At 46.6% G+C, this 17,000-nt stretch overlaps 1 protein-coding gene, 1 long non-coding RNA gene and 2 gene segments (V, D, J or C); 1 reads left to right on the forward strand and 3 right to left on the reverse strand.

The window, feature by feature from the left end:
• Positions 1–5,711, reverse strand: part of PRSS1 (serine protease 1) — a 113,026-nt gene extending 107,315 nt beyond the window's left edge. Inside the window, exons 1-2 of the mRNA XM_040643899.1 lie at positions 5,510–5,711; positions 5,105–5,409 (exon numbers count right to left, since the gene is read on the reverse strand). Of these exons, the coding sequence (XP_040499833.1) occupies positions 5,105–5,409; positions 5,510–5,696 (492 nt within the window). The 5' untranslated portion in view covers positions 5,697–5,711. The remainder of the gene's footprint in view (positions 1–5,104; positions 5,410–5,509) is intronic.
• The window catches only part of LOC103669001, a 150,574-nt gene that overhangs the window by 117,141 nt on the left and 16,433 nt on the right, over positions 1–17,000 (reverse strand).
• Positions 1–17,000, forward strand: part of LOC121105794 — a 134,791-nt gene that overhangs the window by 101,782 nt on the left and 16,009 nt on the right. The window lies entirely within an intron of this gene.
• Positions 12,824–13,576, reverse strand: LOC103669097. The segment is given in 2 exon segments: positions 12,824–13,317; positions 13,416–13,576. Coding segments are annotated over 2 exon segments (531 nt in total).

The raw sequence follows: 17,000 nt of genomic DNA on the forward strand, positions 1-17,000 counted from the left end.
AGTCGAGAAGGAGACTGATCTTGCTGTCATAAAAGAAGGGTCCAAAACTGAGGACAAGAGAGCTTTGGTCAAAAGACTTCCTTTCTGACCAGGACTCACCTGCTCCAAGGAGACGAAAGGCCGCACAGTGGAGCAGCCCGGGAGCCACGGCAGGCCCACCACAGGGGCCGGGCGTCTGTCTGCTCCAGACTCTGATGTCTGGGTGGAGAGATGGGGGTGCGGAGTCCCTGGTCCCTGACGGGTAGACCTGCCGGTGGTGATGATCGTCTGCAGTTGGCTTCACCAGGACAAGGGTCACTCCTTGTTGTGCTATTACACCCAGCTTCCGGCTTGGCAGCAGAACCCGGGCTTGGCCGGATCCCGTGTGGTGCCGCCTCTTATTGCCCCTCTTCCTATATCTGCCCCATGTTCATCCGGGCCTCTCACTCCTTATTTCTTACACCCAGAAGGCAGGTCCGAGCTTCCTCAACACAGGAAGAGCTTTGGCTAAGCTATCATTTATAAACCTGTTGAGATGGTATCTTTGTGTCTTGCTGTCTGCATGTCACAAAGGGATGACTGATGGCTTCAAACTATCCCCTACCTTAATACAGAAGTCGAGCCCTGCAATTCCTCTATTTATACCCACACTTCAGAGAGTATCAAGGACATTCTCTACAACTCTCTGCTATCAGTGACACCATAATGCCTCCTTGTGGCCAGTAGAAAAGTGTCTGGAAGCTTCTCTCCTACAGTCCCTGTATTTCCAACTCAGACTCTGAACTCAGTTTGCTCACCAGGTCTGCCTATGTTTCCCTTCCTGGGTCCCATCATGGCCGCCCTCCAGGGAGCGAGGTAGATGGCCATGGAGCTCAGCCTGGTTGTTTCCCATCCCTTAGGGATCGCCATCTCTTGTTGCCTGATTCATAATGTTTTGAAAACTGTTGTTTCATATATTATGTTTGTTTGTCTTATCTGTTTCAGGCTGGAGGTTAAGTCTGACTCATGTTAACCCCTCTTGGGTGGAAGCAGATGTCCACTAGGCTTCCCATGGCTAGGGCCATAATGAATTTCTTACTGTTGGGTCCCCAAGAGTTTCAATGGTTATAGACCTTTTTGTCAGTTTCTGAGCGTATGGTTTCCATTTCACACAGGAAGGGTAATGTTTGATTCCACAAACATGTAAGACAGAGTCTGGAATTTCAATTTCTCTCTGTTAACTTTCCCCTTTTCTCTAACACTTTAAGGCCTGACCAAATACCTAGTTTTCTAACCGCATTTCAGGGTCCTTGTGTTGTAGTAACGTTTAGTCTATAAAGCCTGTGGCCATTGGGAGGCTCCAGGATGAATGCAGGAGATGTCATTATAGGTCCTGTGTCATCTCTGCCATACGGGCACTGAAAAGCCAGCCTCAACTGTGAGGTCTAGATTTGGTCTGAAACCTGGTAGGTCCCCATAGCCTGGGCTCTTCCTTGCTCTGCCTATAAATTCTTTTTTCTCTTCTAACTGGTGAATTTCTTTTTCTTTTTAGATTACCTATATATTGTGTAGGAGGAGAGGAGTATTTTAAATTTAGAAAGAAAGTTGGAATAAAGACAAGGGTAATTATCTTCTTCCTGTTCTTCCTCTGTACCTTCACCCTAAATATTCAGAGTTATGTTTTACAGCTTCCTCCTTCCTTGAACAAACATATGCTAGTGTATATAAACTAAAATAAGGACTTTTACTGATTTAATTCTTCTTTTCTTTTTTTAATGATTTGTTTCTTTATTTGAAAGAGAGAGAGAGTGAGCACATGAGCTGGGGGAGGGACGGAGAGAGAGGGAGAGAGAGAATCCCAAGTAGACTCCCCACTGAATTGGGAGCCCCACACCGGGGCTCGATCTCATGACCCTGGGATCATGACCTCAGCCGAAATCAAGAGTTGGATGCTAAACGGACTGAGCCACCCAGGAGCCCCTACTGATTTAATTTTTCTTAAATAACCTTACATACTATGCAAATTATGCTCCCTTTGACAGTTTACCTTGATCATCCTTTACAAAAATAAATAAATAAACATATTTAGTTTTCTTGTAACTTTTTCAAGCCTGTGAAATGAAGCACAACACACATAAAGGAGATCAGATCATACATTCTAGGAACATACTTTTCTTTTCTTGGTGCTTTCGTAGCCGTCAAAAGGTTGACTATGATTGGGGGCACCTGGCTGGCTCAGTGGGTTAAGCATCTGACTTCTGATCCCAGCTCAGGTCTTGATCTCAGGGTCATAAGTTCAGGCCCTGCATTGAACTCACCCAGCATGGAGACTACTTAAAAAAAAAAAAAAAAAAGTTTAGCTATGAGTGACGGATGAAACTAACAAGCATTAAAAAACACCAATTCTTTTAATAAAAGAAAAGTTTACAGGCCTCCTATGTTCAGATGGCCTTACAGACCTCAAGACACAGGCTACAATTGTAATGCTGCTTGGTGAGAGTCAGGAACCTTTTAGATTCTCTGTGCCACTCAAAGAGGCAGAAAGTAGACATCACCCCCGCCCAGGTGTGAAAAGTATTCATACAGTAGAAGGAGAAGAAGAAAAGTCAAGTACAAAGTATTACAGTTTCTAATAGGGTCGAAGAATTGCTGCAGGGTAGTACCAGGGATGGAAGGAGAGGAGGTCGGGGGAGAGAATAGGATGCTTGAGAGAGCAATTTTGGAGGTGGTTCAAACTGTTTGTGATTACAGGTCTAGAATATAAAGAGTGGATGTGAGTATCTGAGATGCATTGCAGGAAATGATCACTGAAGTGAGCAAATGAAGAAACTGAGAAGCCCAGTATCATCTAGGTGTTGCAAGCCATCCAAGATGTTGGGGGTTTTACAGTAGGAGAGACAAGAAATGCTTGAGAAGCAATAATGAAAAGCAAAAGGGATACCAGTGCCCATGAGGGTCACTCACACAAATCAAAAATACCATTAATTAATGCCAGGAAGAGGAACTAAAATCCTTACCACTCCATTTCCACTGGAAAGTCAGGATCTGGGAACTGCAAATCTAGGATTACGACAGTAAATTTGGGGTCCTAGGACAGTATTCACATGATCTTGAATTTCCAGTGAAACTTAAAACACAGACCTCTTAGAGCCAAATGCCACCGAAGCGTTGCTGACTGTATTACAATCTTACATGTATGTGGGCTGCCATTGGAATAGCCGTGAAAAATAAGACTATGGAATTTGAGAATTACCACAACCAGGATGAACTGCAAGGTAATGTCTATGAATTTCAGGCAAAATCCAGAAAAGAGTTTGTGGTCCTGGATCCGACAAGGACATGCCCAGAGAAGTCAGGGTGTGCATTCGGAACTGGTTGAATAAACTACCTTGGGGGAGACATTGCTTGGGAACTCTGTGTTTTAATGAATCAGGCAGTTCGTGGCAGATTCACAGCTTTCTGAACGGCTGCCACAGCATCAGACACCAGCAGCCAGTGACGAGTAGACTCAAGAGGCAGACCCCCAGGCGGATAAGGATAGAAAGAATTCGAATATTTCTGAAAAGAAGAAACATCCAAAGAAAAGAGCATCTGGGTCTTTTAGTTCTTTGCATGTGTGTTGTAGAAATAATAAAGTGGAATGTTACATGTAAGTTGAAATGACTTGTATTAAGAAATGAATCCAAAGTGTCTGCCTTCAGGTCCGGGCATGATCTCAGGGTCCTGGGATCAAGCATCATGTCAGGCTCCCTGCTCAGCGGGGAGTCGGTTTCTCCCTCTCCCTCTGCCCCTCCCCCATACACACGTGCATGCACTCTCTCTCTCTCATAAACAAAACGCATAAACAATCTCTAGAAGGGTCACATGGTACAGCCACTCTGGAGAATAATTTGGGTGTGTCTTGCAAAGGTAAGAACACACTGAGCAGGTAACGCAGCAATCTCACTCCTGGGCATAAATGTATCCCAGAGAAATGAGAACTTATGTCCACCCAGATCCCTGAGGACAAAAGTTTATATACAGAAGCTTTATTGTCATAGTCAAAAACCTAGAAACCACCAAAATGTCCTGCCATTGATGAATGGCTAAACGAACCGGGGTACCTCCATGCTGTGGAACACAACCCAGCGATAAAGGAAACGAACTATGGATAAATGCAGCAACGGGGCTGAATCTCAACGGCGATATGCTGAGGAGACCAAGCCCCTCTCAAGACGTCACCCACTATATGATTCCATTCATAAAACTCCAAGCGACAACATTATAGATATAGAGAATAGATCAGCGGTTCCCGGGGGTTAGGGGTGATGTGTGTGTGTGTGTGTGTGTGTGTGTGTGTGTCTGTGTGTGTGTGCGTGTGTGACATTATAAAGGGAGATCTTGTGGTGTTGCAACAGCTCTGCATCTTGACTGTGGTGGCAGCTGTGTGAACCTACACGTGTGACAGGAATGATGTAGAACTGCTTTCACACTCGTGCCCAACATCACCTTCATGGTCTTGATAGCTTGAGTATGATTATGTAAGATGCGACCCTGGGTGGAAACTGGATGACGGGTGACCGAACTCTTCGTTCTACCGTGCAACTTCCTGTGACCCTACAGTGATTTTTAAATGAAAAGTTTAAAAAATGAGAGTGTGGAAAATAATTTAGCTACAATTAAGGAAGACTCTTCAGAAAACTGAGAACGAGGAGGGCTGGAAGAAATGGGAAGGGCTGGGTGGGTCTGTGGAGACCACCACGCCCAGGTAACCATTCTGTTGAAGGCGAAGGGGGGAGGGAGCCTCGACCACTAACTTAAGAGAACCCAGGCTACGTGAGGCTATGTGACAGCAGGGTTTTGAGTTTGCTTAATCGCTTGAAAGCCCAGTGGGTGACATTCGCCCTCAGTCTTGGACTCAGCTACCTTCTGTGAGAATTTGTGAGGAATGCCAGAAACCAATTCGCTATTGTCTTCCTACCAAAAGTTTTCTACTGTGAAACTTGAGAAGCAGCTCTTCTTGCCTTCTCCAGAGCCATGGCGAACACCAGACCACGTCCTTGTGCTGACAGGGGAGAAGCTTCGAAAGACTGCTCGGGACAGCTGGGGGCTGGAGACCGAAGGGGAAGCTGGAGGGTTTCTGCACAGGGAGGGGCTGACTCTGCAGCGCTGTGTCTACACTGCTGGCACACAGGTATGTGGCTGAGTCCTTGGGTTCTGTGGGCTCGATCTTCAGGGTGGAGAATGTTTTCTCAGTCATCTCTGCTGAGAACCATTCCTTGGGCATCCCCGAGTCATCCAGAGGATCTTGATCGTTGAAGTAGATCAGCAGCCCCGGTCCCTGCCCCGAGGTCTGTCTGTACCAGTAAAGGGCTCTGTGACCAGAAATAGGCTCGCATCTCAGGGTTACTTCTTGTCCCATCTTTGTCACCTTGTGCCCGGGCGTCTGGATGACTCCAGCATCTGTAAACTCTGTGGAAAGGGACAGAATTTGGGGACAGAATAAAGAACATAAATGGAATGATAGCCGGAAATATCTAAATATGCTGATTGTTTATTTCTGGGGACTCACCTGTTCCCAGGAGACAAAGGGCCACACAGCAGAGGAGCCTGGTGGCCATGGCAGGGTGGCCAGGCGGAGGCTTCACCCGGATGAGGCCCTCGTGGGCATGAGCAGAGGGGCGGGGCGTCCTAGTTCCTCTCCGTTCCACAAGGTGGAGAGCGGCCCAACAGTGGAATTGCTCTCTGTCACTGCTCATGGGACCTCCTTCCGAAGGGGAGCATTAATTCTCTACAGAAGATTCACTGCACTAGATGGTAACTACTTCAGGATGTGCTTGGCCCATTCAAAGCACCTTCCTCAACTGAACCCATCACAGCCCTGAGCCTCTGGCCCTCTGCCCTCCCCATGCGTCATGTATCCACTGTCTGCTGGACATTTCCACTTGGGTGGGCCACCAGCACCACAAATTCTGACATCAATAAGTTTCTTTTCAAATCTCAAGACTTTCGTTCTTCCTCTCCCGGGCCATCTCTATCTCCGAGACACAAAATCAAAATAATTCCTTGCTTAATTAGAAGCATGTTGACTTGGCCACCGCACTCTTTGGGAAGGGACCTAAATGGAAGCCCTGGGAAGAGACAGGACTGTGAAGACGTTATTCCTAGTGAAGGCTAGGGACCAATGCCCTTGTGCTGTGTGAGTCCCTGTAGCCCACAGCACAGTGCTTCCCGTAACTGCATTTCTCTGTGTAGGGGATCCCAGTCTACTCCTCTGCGGTGAAGCTCAAACTGGCATTAACCCTACAGGCACTGGTATGGATGATGTATGATAACCGAGAGCTTTAGCTCCCCTTGAAGATCCACGGGAAAGTACTCCCAGTTCATCCTCATCTTCTCACACCTAGCAAAGCTCTACAAGGTTCTTCAACGATTAACACCTGACTCTCTCCCTCTACTAAGGTAACTAATACCCACAAGCTCTGGCTGGAGGTGGGGATGGAAATCCGGAAGATGACCTGGTTCTTGGGTATGAATAGTAATAAGATTTTTGTCCATAGAGAAGATGGAACCCATTAGCTCCAGGTTTCCGCTGTCGACGCAGAGCTGCGCTCCTCCAACTTCCCAAACTGGGAGTCTGCCAAGGTGAGGGAGAAAGGTGTGCTTAGCCACTTGGAAGTTATGATAGTAACACTTTCTCAGCAGTAGAGAATCAGCAGGGCTCCCTCCCCGGTCCTGTGTTTACCTGTTTCAGGGTAACATCCCACAGCCCGTGATGAAGGCAGAGCTGAGCACCGAGCTTAGGAGGTACAATATTAACAGAGATACACGGGACGCACCCTGAAATCGGGGCGTAGCATTCCAGCAGGGCCCTTCTTACCCCCGTCCAGCATCCATGTCCTCCAGGATACACAAGGTCACAAAACAGAGAAGCTGCGAGCATCTCACAAGTTCAGAAAGTGAGCGGGCCAACTCCTTCCTCAGCACGCTGATCTTTAGTGGAAAGAGAAGTCAGGCTCGAAATCGCTCTAGGCCCCGGTGATGTTAATGTATTTATGGACTTCTGAAGGTTCAGAGCCGCTCTTAGAACATAGTCTGGCTGTCCTCAGGGCCCTGCCTTCACCCCCTGCCCAACCCCATCCCCTGCGGTAGGATGGGACCAGGCTGGGATTCCAACAGCTTCTCCGATGTTCCTGGCTCCGTAGCTATTTTGTTTTGCTTCTATCAGGGCACGCAGTTCTATCCAAGCAGCCCCTGGCCCCCCCAAATCCTGTGCTGGCTCAGAGGTGCCCACAGAGCATAGACAGATGGGCTTGCGGGTTCATTTCCTAAATTTCTCAGTAACTTGACAGAAAGCTGGCTCAATGATCTATATTACCCTAGAGAACAGCAAGATTCTCTTCTCTATCAAGGCACTTCTGTCAGGAAGGGGCTTCCATCATTATGTCGTCACAGAAATGTGCTCCACCCCGCCCTCCTGTCCCAGTGCAGGGCAGGGCCCATTCCATAGAAAACAGGCCATGATCTCTGCAGTCCATCTTTGACCCACCGAAACACACACCTCTGTGGGTTCACGGGACTTGGGTTGGGGGATGGTGGGGGTGGGGATCACGTGTGTTTGTTCACTTCTCCATGTTTTTCCGCAACACACACAAAAACTACTTTAGTTTGGACTGATGCCGCTACCGTGGTGTGTATATGTGGACCCTTTGCCTGGCAACCATTCTAGGCTTGCCTGCAGGTTCCAGCATCCTATTGGTCTTCACCCATTTGCACAAGAATAGAAGTCTCTGGGTGCTTCCCTTCTCTCTCCAACATTCACCCAGTGTCTGCAAATCAAGGTCAGGATTCAGCCACCAAGCCAAAGCTGCTCACTAAGGCTCACTGCCAGGCGGCTCTCCCAGCATCTCCCCAGAGCCGCTGAGTGGTAGTGGAACCACAGTGCCTCCTGGTGGCCACTGGGGCAGGAGTCAAAAAAGGAAATGAGCCTTTTTTTGTCAGGACCCAAAGCACCCTAAGCTGTGTTCCATGGGTACAGGCGCAGAGGGGGTGCCTACAGATGTTGGTATTTTAGGGGTTCAAAAATAATAACCCCTGTTTCTAAGACTGAAAACATTTGAGAGAGAGATTGAAGTCAGAGAAACTGAAATCCAATGGCAGCTTTGGTGCTGGTAAAGGTGGGGCTGAAAGGGGCAGCTCCGTGGGCTCGCTAGCATTGCTCTGAACTGAAAGACCAGCACCCCTGACTTCCCTACTGAATAGTCTGCCTACTGATTTTACCGTAATTTCAAGGCAGGAGAACAGAAAGTGTCTTTCCCACAGGCAGACAAATACAAAGATATAATAAGCTCGGAGGGTATGATCTGAGCCTGTTTGCCTCTTTCCTTTCAAAGGTCACCATCAGCTAACTCAGCTCTCCCACGGCAGAGCGAGGGGAGGGAAGGTGGCCAGGGACACCGCTCTGGAGGCCCGCCCCCATGACGCAGAGCGTGAATAATGTTGCATGCAAGCATTTCACTTGTGAGCAGCACGCGATGAGCATCTGTTGGGACAGTTCTGCTCCCACCTGGAGGCATGTCCTCCAATATCATCACTGCTCCTTTGGACCCCCCCCCCCCACCCGGAACCACAGCTCTGTAATTAAGCAGGGTCTCAGACGATAGGACAGTAGAGTAATTAACTCCAAGTCCACACTGGCTGAAAAACTGAGAATTAGCTATTCTCCCTTTCCTCCCCAATCTGTCCTGCAGCATTTCCCACGACGACAAAATAGAGGATCAGTGCCCCAATGAAATGATGTCATAATGAACTACCAATAATAAAATGCCAACACCCAGAGATGCCCTGGATCTGAACATGTATTACTTTCATTATCAAATCCCCTGCGAGGGCCCAGGAAAGTCCACTTCCATTTCTTTTTTTCATCAACTGACTCTCTTTGCTCAAATACGGAATGTTCCAGGCCTTGAATCATATTTATTCCTACTATAGCTTTTTAGTTCTACAAGAATGATGCGAATGCGATCATTTTTTCCCTTTGCTCTTACCTAATCCTTTAAGAAAGATTAGGTTGAGTTTTCAAAAGTTGAAAATGCGTTTAGAATTCATCCTGTTCCTTCTCAAACACAGTGATGTTAGTAATAATCGCTCGAACTCAATTTTTAAATTTTATGTCTTCATCCTGATCCGAGTCATTAATCTTTCTAATAGAGTCTCGATGTTATTTCTGCGATCCTCCCTAGTGAGCGATGTGACATTAATGACATCTGGGTCTTCTAAGACGAGCACTATTAAAACAAATATTGCATATCTCCAATTTCTTCGGCTGAGTAATCGCATCTACAAGGTATTCTCATTGTTTTGCCTGCTTCCCCTATAATATGCCTCATTTTTCCTAAGCCGCTCCTAAGATTCACAATTTTATAACTATATTCATATATTGTACCCGTAATAGGCATGCTCTTTCAAGGCACAGGCTACAGCTGACACTCAGAATAATTTGAGTATTTTCAATGGATCTTTCTAGGCATCCCCCTGTCAAAACTGTCCAGACTGTATGTAGTCATTCTTACAGGTGTGGTTATGAATGCCACTCTCATCTTTTGGGGAGGTGTTCCAATGAAATGAGTCCTCTGAGATCCTGCCTGGTTTCCTCTATTAAGCTTCTCTATTAACCATATTCCTAGTTATCTGATCTGCCTTAGTATCAAGAAAATATCTCCCTCGTCTAATAATTCCTTTGAGAGTAACTGAACCCAACACTTTCCCTCTTCCCTCGAAATCTGTCTTTCCTGGCCCCGAGGGTCCCTTTTTCCTTTCACATGAGAATACGAAGTCTCCCAAGATTTTAGCACTTCTCCCAAGGAGATCTCTTTCTTCTTCCAGTTGAGTAAATCTGTATTTTTAATTTTGTTTGCAGTACTTTGTAAACGGTTTAAAAGAACCTGGTCCCAAATTTCTTGTGTTTGAATCCCATTTCCATTATTTCTTAGCTATATGACGGTTGGAAAATTACGTACATTTCTTCAATTTCCTTGTCTGTAGAATGGAACACTAATTGAATGGTTTCAGCTTCTAGCAGGATGCTGAACATATAGTAAGAACCATAGAAGAACTTTCTACTATAAATAGTTTGCCTTTGTTCCCATCCTGACGACAAAGAGGAAGGACAGTATGTAATGTTTCATCCATGCTCTTAGCCCATGAAACTCACTGTGACGTTTTGTTCCCGCCACAAGAGCTCTTTTATTTGTCCTCTAAGCTTTTGCAATAATTATGTTGATTGACTTTGGGTCTTCGTGTGTACACGATCTAACTTATTTCTCCCTGAGAGCCCTCCTAACTACTTTGTCTTCAAGAGAGATTCAGCCACCAAGCCAAAGCTGCTCACTAAGGCTCACTGCCAGAGGGTCTGGCCAGTTTATGCTTGCTATCACAAGAGAGAGGGTCTGGCCAGTTTATGCTTGCTATCACATACGATAAATGATTTCTGTCTGGGAGCTCACCAATTACTGATAGCTCACACTCTCTGACTTTCAAGAAGAGTTTTGGAAATATAAATTCTCCCATGACAAGCCACGTAATGAGACTTTTTCAATAGGTATGTTCTCACTGTCTGAAAGACTCTGTATTAGATTTGACCTTGTATTTTTTAATCTCTTAACAGTAAATGGGAAGGTTGTCGTCAACCAGAATCTCAAAATATATCCAGACCAGAGTAGCTGCTGTTTTATAGCTCTCTGTACAATGGAGAGCCCACACCTGCAGCTGCGTAGTCCAGCATACATATTCTGCACTTGAATTGAGGAGTAGGGACGGGAAGAGGTCTATTACTAAACCCAAACAAATCTGTTGAATGGTACAGATGTACAATTCAAATAATCTACATAGAAGATTAAAAGGACATGTCCTTTCTACTTGTGAAGTCAAGTAGGTCTCTGTATTACATTTTTGGGAGAGGACTGTTGTTGAATTTGTAATTACGTGTCCACGAATTACCAAGGATAGGTGAATTAGTCTCTTGGGTATGACTCAGAGACACTAACCAATTCATAAGATTTGATACACAAGCAGGAACCACAGAGACCATGGTCTGTTCAACTCCTAATGAGATACAGCTCTGATAACTGACATTGAACACTTTGCAACATTTGGCCACTTAGTTTTAGATTATTTAAATAGAGACAGATTATGGAAAATAAAATCAAGCCCCTCTTTACCATCCCCTTTGGTTCTTTCTTTCCCTCCATGATATAACCATTATTTTGGGGTCAGCGAATCTATCTCCTGCTTTTGCTTTTACACTTTTGTTCGCATATGGGTTTTATCTACAACCACAGTCAAAATACATGGCTACATGACTTGAAAGCCTTTATGGACTTTCCATGGATTAGTTTATCTCTAAAAAGAGACCATGAGGCACTTACAATGATTATTCCTGCTTTAAAGATGAGAAAATTGAAACGATGAGAGATGAAGTCATTGTGCCCATGATGACATATTTAATAAATGTATAAACTGTCTATATGACGATTAAGTCACCAAGACTGATGATAGGATTTGTGGTGGGGAGAAGTGAAGGGGACGGAAGAAGTAAGTGCATCACTCGAGGGTCATATTCTGATGTCATATGTGTCAAGGAGCTGGGTTTTAGAACTGGCAAGGAAAAGGGTCAGGGAGCAGCAGGGAAGAGCCAGAAGGACAAAGAACACACTGAAATCAGACACGGAAGCAGGTTCTGTCTCAGCGTAAGCAGAACAGAAACTGAATTTGATTGTTCACTGTTTCCATCTTGAAAGTCAGGCGCCTGGAATGGCAAAAAAAGGGAGAACAAGGGGAATTTGGCTGTATGGCAGAACTCATCGAACCCGAATCTCCTTGGGCAGTCAGAATACAGGTGTCTCTGCACCAGTTGCCCGAGATGTTCCAATAAGGGCTGAGAAGGGATCAGCACCTAAAATAAGACCACAGAAGAGAGTAATCAGAACCATTCCGAATGGATTGCAGAATGGAATGGAAATGTCTAGCATAAGTCAGAAGAAAAATACAGGTTCAGGAGGTAGGGTCACGAGGAAAGAGGGCGAAGTAAGTGTGTACAGATCTGCACACTTGGAGATATTCAGTGTGGAGCCCGTGTTTCTTGTCCCAGAGCAGGCAGCTGAAGAGGCCCCATCAGCACTGAGGCCCACACAGCCTCCGGCTGGCCCTGGCCTCTGCTGTCCATCCTCAGTCAGGCCAGGGCTCTCCTCAGGCAGGATGGAGACTGGTAAACCCCAAGATTCCAGGAGTGGTAGCTTGTAGCTCATGGATTACATCTCTGCTTTACCCGTATTTGAGATGCTCTTTGAACGTAATGAAAAGGCCCCACATAAATGTTAAGTTACATTAACGTTAGAAAGAATGTCCAAGATCACAGTGAAGAGGCTTCTGTTACAATCAGGAAAACTTGTGGTGGGTGGGGAAATTCTGTGAACACCGAGTGTTAGAAGAGAATGAAGAGGGGGCGCCTGGGTGGCTCAGTCGTTAAGAGGCTGCCTTCGGCTCGGGGCGTGATCGCAGGGTCCTGGGATCGAGCCCCATGTCGGGCTTTCTGCTCCGCTGGGAGCCTGCTTCTTCCTTTCCCACTCCCCCTGCTTGTGTTCCCTCTCTTGCTGGCTGTCTCTCTCTCTCTCTGTCAAATAAATACATAAAATCTTAAATAAAAAAAAAAGAAGAGAATGAAGAGGACTCAGGAGTTCTGAAGACATTGCTTATCAGCAGCACCTACCATTCAGATGGGGATGGCAAGTGCAGAAAGCCAGGAAAATCCACAGGGCGGGTCATTTAAGTGTATCTGACATGTGGCGAGTTCTGAGCTCACAACTTGTGAGGAATCCCTGAAAGCCATTTCCTAAGTTGTTTCCTACATAAGATTTTCTCTGTTGATACCGTATCGTTTTCTGTCCTTGTCGGTCCCCCAAACCCACTCATTTCTCTTGGTGAAGGAGCAGGAAAGACCTTTACTCAGGACAGCTGGGGGCTGGAGGCCGAAGGGGAAGCTGGAGGGTTTCTGCACAGGGAGGGGCTGACTCTGCAGTGCTGTGTCTACACTGCTGGCACACAGGTATGTGGCTGAGTCCTTGGGTTCTGTGGGCTTGATCTTCAGGGTGGAGAATGTTTTCTCAGGCATCTCTGCTGAGAACCGTTCCTTGGGCATCCCCGAATCATCCACAGGATCTTGATCGTTGAAGTAGATCAGCAGCCCTGGTCCCTGCCCCGAGGTCTGTCTGTACCAGTAAAGGACTCTGTGACCAGAAATAGGCTCGCATCTCAGGGTTACTTCTTGTCCCATCTTTGTCACCTTGTGCCCAGGCGTCTGGAAGACTCCGCCAACGGTAAACTCTGTGGAAGGGAACAAAATCCGGGGACAGAATCAGAAAAATATTGGAGTCACAACAGGGAAACCCAGAATGAGAAAGCGACGTATTCTGGGGACTCACCTACCCCTAGGAGACAAAGGACCCCGAAGAGACAGAGGGCCGGGGAGCCCATAGCAGGGTGAAGGCAGAAGTGGAACAGCCCAGACCAGGGCCCTTGTGAGCATGAGCAGAGCTGTGAGTTTGGGGACAATCTATCTCCACAAGATGCATCTGTCAGTGACATCACTAAATAAGCCACCACCCCCAACTCGGGAGCTCCCTGCAGAGGATGCTGCATCTCTGAGAGATGAATTAGGCACAACTGAACCCAATTACAGTTGCCGTGAGATACAGATTTTCACAGCCAGAGCCTGCCAACTATCCCATTTGAACCTAAACCCCAAGTATTTACAGATAACTTCATTGTCTCCCCCAAGCCAGCTTCTCTGCAAGCTCTCATATTCTGCTCACTGGAGGCTAATGGCTCCCGGTCCTATACGCATGCTCAAACTGTCCACCAGTTAGTTAGGAGTCAGGCTCGCAGCTTTCCAGGAAAAACAAGAACACCAACTGCCTTGTGAGGGCTCCAGGGGCTGAAATGATGCCCTGAGAACTGACTCCATCTGAAAGCTCTTATTTGCAGCGAAAATCCTCTCTGAGTTTATTTATCCCTGAGCTCTATTAAATTCCCAAAGCCCACAGGGTAGAATCTCCCCCATTTCTCTATCCCCGCCATGAAATAAGTGGGGGATTTTCTCGTTCTTGAAGACTTGCAAATAAAATTCTCTCGAGTTGATTTAAATATTATTCTTACTCCTAGAAAAACTCATTGTTCTTAAATTAATAACACTGTGGCTTTCCCTCTAAAAGGGGTCTGATGCCAGAAACCCACTTCCACTCACGGTAGAGGCTATGGAGAGCAGAGAGAAGCCTGCTTTTGGGTTGGTCAGTTAAGTTGTTAATCAAGAAAAAGGACCAGTTCAAGTCCGAATTTTGTGGTTAGCGTAGAGACATACTACTGAGTTCTCTGAATCTGAGGACCACATGCTAATTTTATTATTTTTTAAAAGACTTTATTTATTTATTTATTTGAGAGAGAGAGAGGGAGCACGTGAGAGAGAGAGAAAAAGCATGAGCAGGGAGGGGCAGAGGGAGAGGGAGAAGCAGACTCCCTGCTGAGCAGGCGGCCGATGCGGGGCTTGATCCCAGGACCCCGTGATCATGACCTGAGCCGAAGGTACATGCTTAACCCACTGAGCCACCCAGGTGCCCCTACACACGCTAATTTTAAAGAGCCGATATTTTACAGACTGGATTATGTTCCCTGACGTACCTGTTTCCCTTGTGGATCTATTGGTTTCTCTTGGATCCAGAGTGTACAACTCTAACCATCATTCTGTTTCCAAAAAGATCATTGTTTGTTCCTTCCTTGTTACCTTGTACCTAGGTGTGGTAGACAGAATGATGGCTCCCCAAAGATGTCCACATCTCATCCCTGGAATTGTGGGTGTAACAAGGGAGAATGGACGTTCCAAATGGAATTTAGGCTGCTGATCAGTGGACCTTAATATAGGGAGTGTATACGGAAATTTTCAGGTGGGCCCGATATAATCACAAGGGTCCTAACGTGTGGAAGGAGGAGGAAGAAGAGTCGGAGACAGAGTGATACAGTGTGAGAACAGACTCGACCGGTCATCGCTGGCTTGGAAGATGGAAGGTGTCTACGAGGCAAGGAACGGTAGTGGCCTAGAGGCTGCAAAAGGCAAGAGAACAATATTCCTAGAGCCTCTAGAACCCTGCTAACACCTTGATTTTAACCCAGTTAGATCCACGTTGGACTTCTGACTTGCAAAACTGTAAGATAACAAATCTGTGTTCTTTTAAGTCACACAACGTGGTAATTGGTTAGAGCAGCAGTAGGAATTGAAGAAATGCCCGTATCCATGGGACCAGGGCAAGCAGAGGCAGTACAGAATACGAGGTAAGGCTGCAGGGGACAGACTGATAGACGATCACATAGAAAGAACTTGAAATCAGTCCAAGAAGGCAAAACCTTCTTATCTCTTATCCCCAGTTATCATCTGCTTCCGGGGGCACATGGGAGTCTGGAGCAAATGGCAAAGTCAAACGTACGTTGTGGCATCTTCCTGGTGAGAACAGAAGACCTTGGGGAGAGATTCTGTTGTTCTGGTCCACCCCAGTCCCTGCTTGGAAAGTAGATTTGCGGGTGGTGTCCCTGTGATTGCCAGCTCCCTGGGGCCAGGGTCCCTCTGATGTGGTCCAAGGTAGCATCGGTGGGCCTCCCTGCTTTACCCTCTGCGGACCCACGGAGCAGGTGGGCTGGTCGGGGGGCTGGTTTGGGTCAGGCTCACTAAGATTTCTCTGACGCTCAGCTTTCCCCAGGCCAGATCGTGCAAGCCTTGCCCCAGCCCCAGCTCCGTGAGCTCCCACGCCTTCAGCAAACCACTACAAACGACCTGCCCTGCCGTTGAGAGTCTGGTCCAGAGCCAAAGCGTCTCCACGAAATAGAGGAAGAAGGCTTGGTCTTTAATTCCTTCCTTCTCAGCCAGCATTCAAAGCACCTGCAGCTCCCCAAATCTAAACCCAGCGCCATGGTTTAACCCCTAAACCCTCTCCTCCCAGGGAGCTAGTTCAACCCCTCTAGACTCCAGACGACAGCTAAGCCACAGTGCCTCCTAGTGGCCGATGGGAAGAAACAGCACCGATGTGCTCTCTTGTCAGGACACAAGGTGAGTTGTGCTTTGTTTCACTGAGTGCAAGGGGTATGGGTGTACGATTTGTTAGTATTAGAGGTCAACAGCTGATGTTGTCTTATTGTGGCCTAAGATGGAACTGAGAGTTAGACATTGGAGCCAGACATGTGGACTTGATAATGTCCTTTTTGATATTGGTAAATAACAGAGCTCAGATGTGAAACCCAATGGGCTCACACTATACTGAGTCAGAATTTAACTCATTTTCTCTCTCCTCCAAACTGCAGCCTACTTTGTATGAAAAAGAAAGTTCTACACTAATCTTGCCTGTTGAGAAAACACCAAGGAATCGATCTCTAGGTACCAGAAGGAAGGCACAAAGATGAAGAAAGACCAAAGAAAGATGAAGAAATTAAATGAGATCATTTATTTCCCTTCCCATAGAGAAAAGTCGATAAGGAATAAGAAGAGTAGAACAGGAGTATCACTGGGCCGCCGGGCTGGCCCAGTTTGTTAAGATCTGCCTTCAGCTCAGGTCGTGATCCCTGGGTTCTGCTATCGAGCCCTGAGTCTCCCCCTCTCTCTGCCCATCCCCTCTGCTTGTTCTCTCTCTCTCTCTCTCTCTCTCTCATGCAAATAAATAAAATCTAAAAAAAAAGAGAGAGAGAGAGAGAGAGAACAGGAGTATTCCTTTAGGGAAGTCTCCCAAAATAGGGAATGTGAAATAAAGTGATGTCTCAGGAGCCTGGGTTTAAATGGGGAAGATGGAGCCACTTGTCAATTATTCTCCCAATTCCAACCACTGCCCCTTGGGTGCACTCATGAAACACCAGCTCAGACATGTCACGACAGTGCGGCAATTAAATGTTCTCTGCTCAAGTCTAAATATTCACTCCCTATTCTATTTCCCATCCTGCCACATGGTCCAAAGACATGCCAGAGGTTATGGGAT

This window comes from Ursus maritimus, unplaced genomic scaffold (assembly GCF_017311325.1).
Source record: "Ursus maritimus isolate PB19 unplaced genomic scaffold, ASM1731132v1 scaffold_3, whole genome shotgun sequence".
Classification (NCBI taxonomy): domain Eukaryota; kingdom Metazoa; phylum Chordata; class Mammalia; order Carnivora; family Ursidae; genus Ursus; species Ursus maritimus.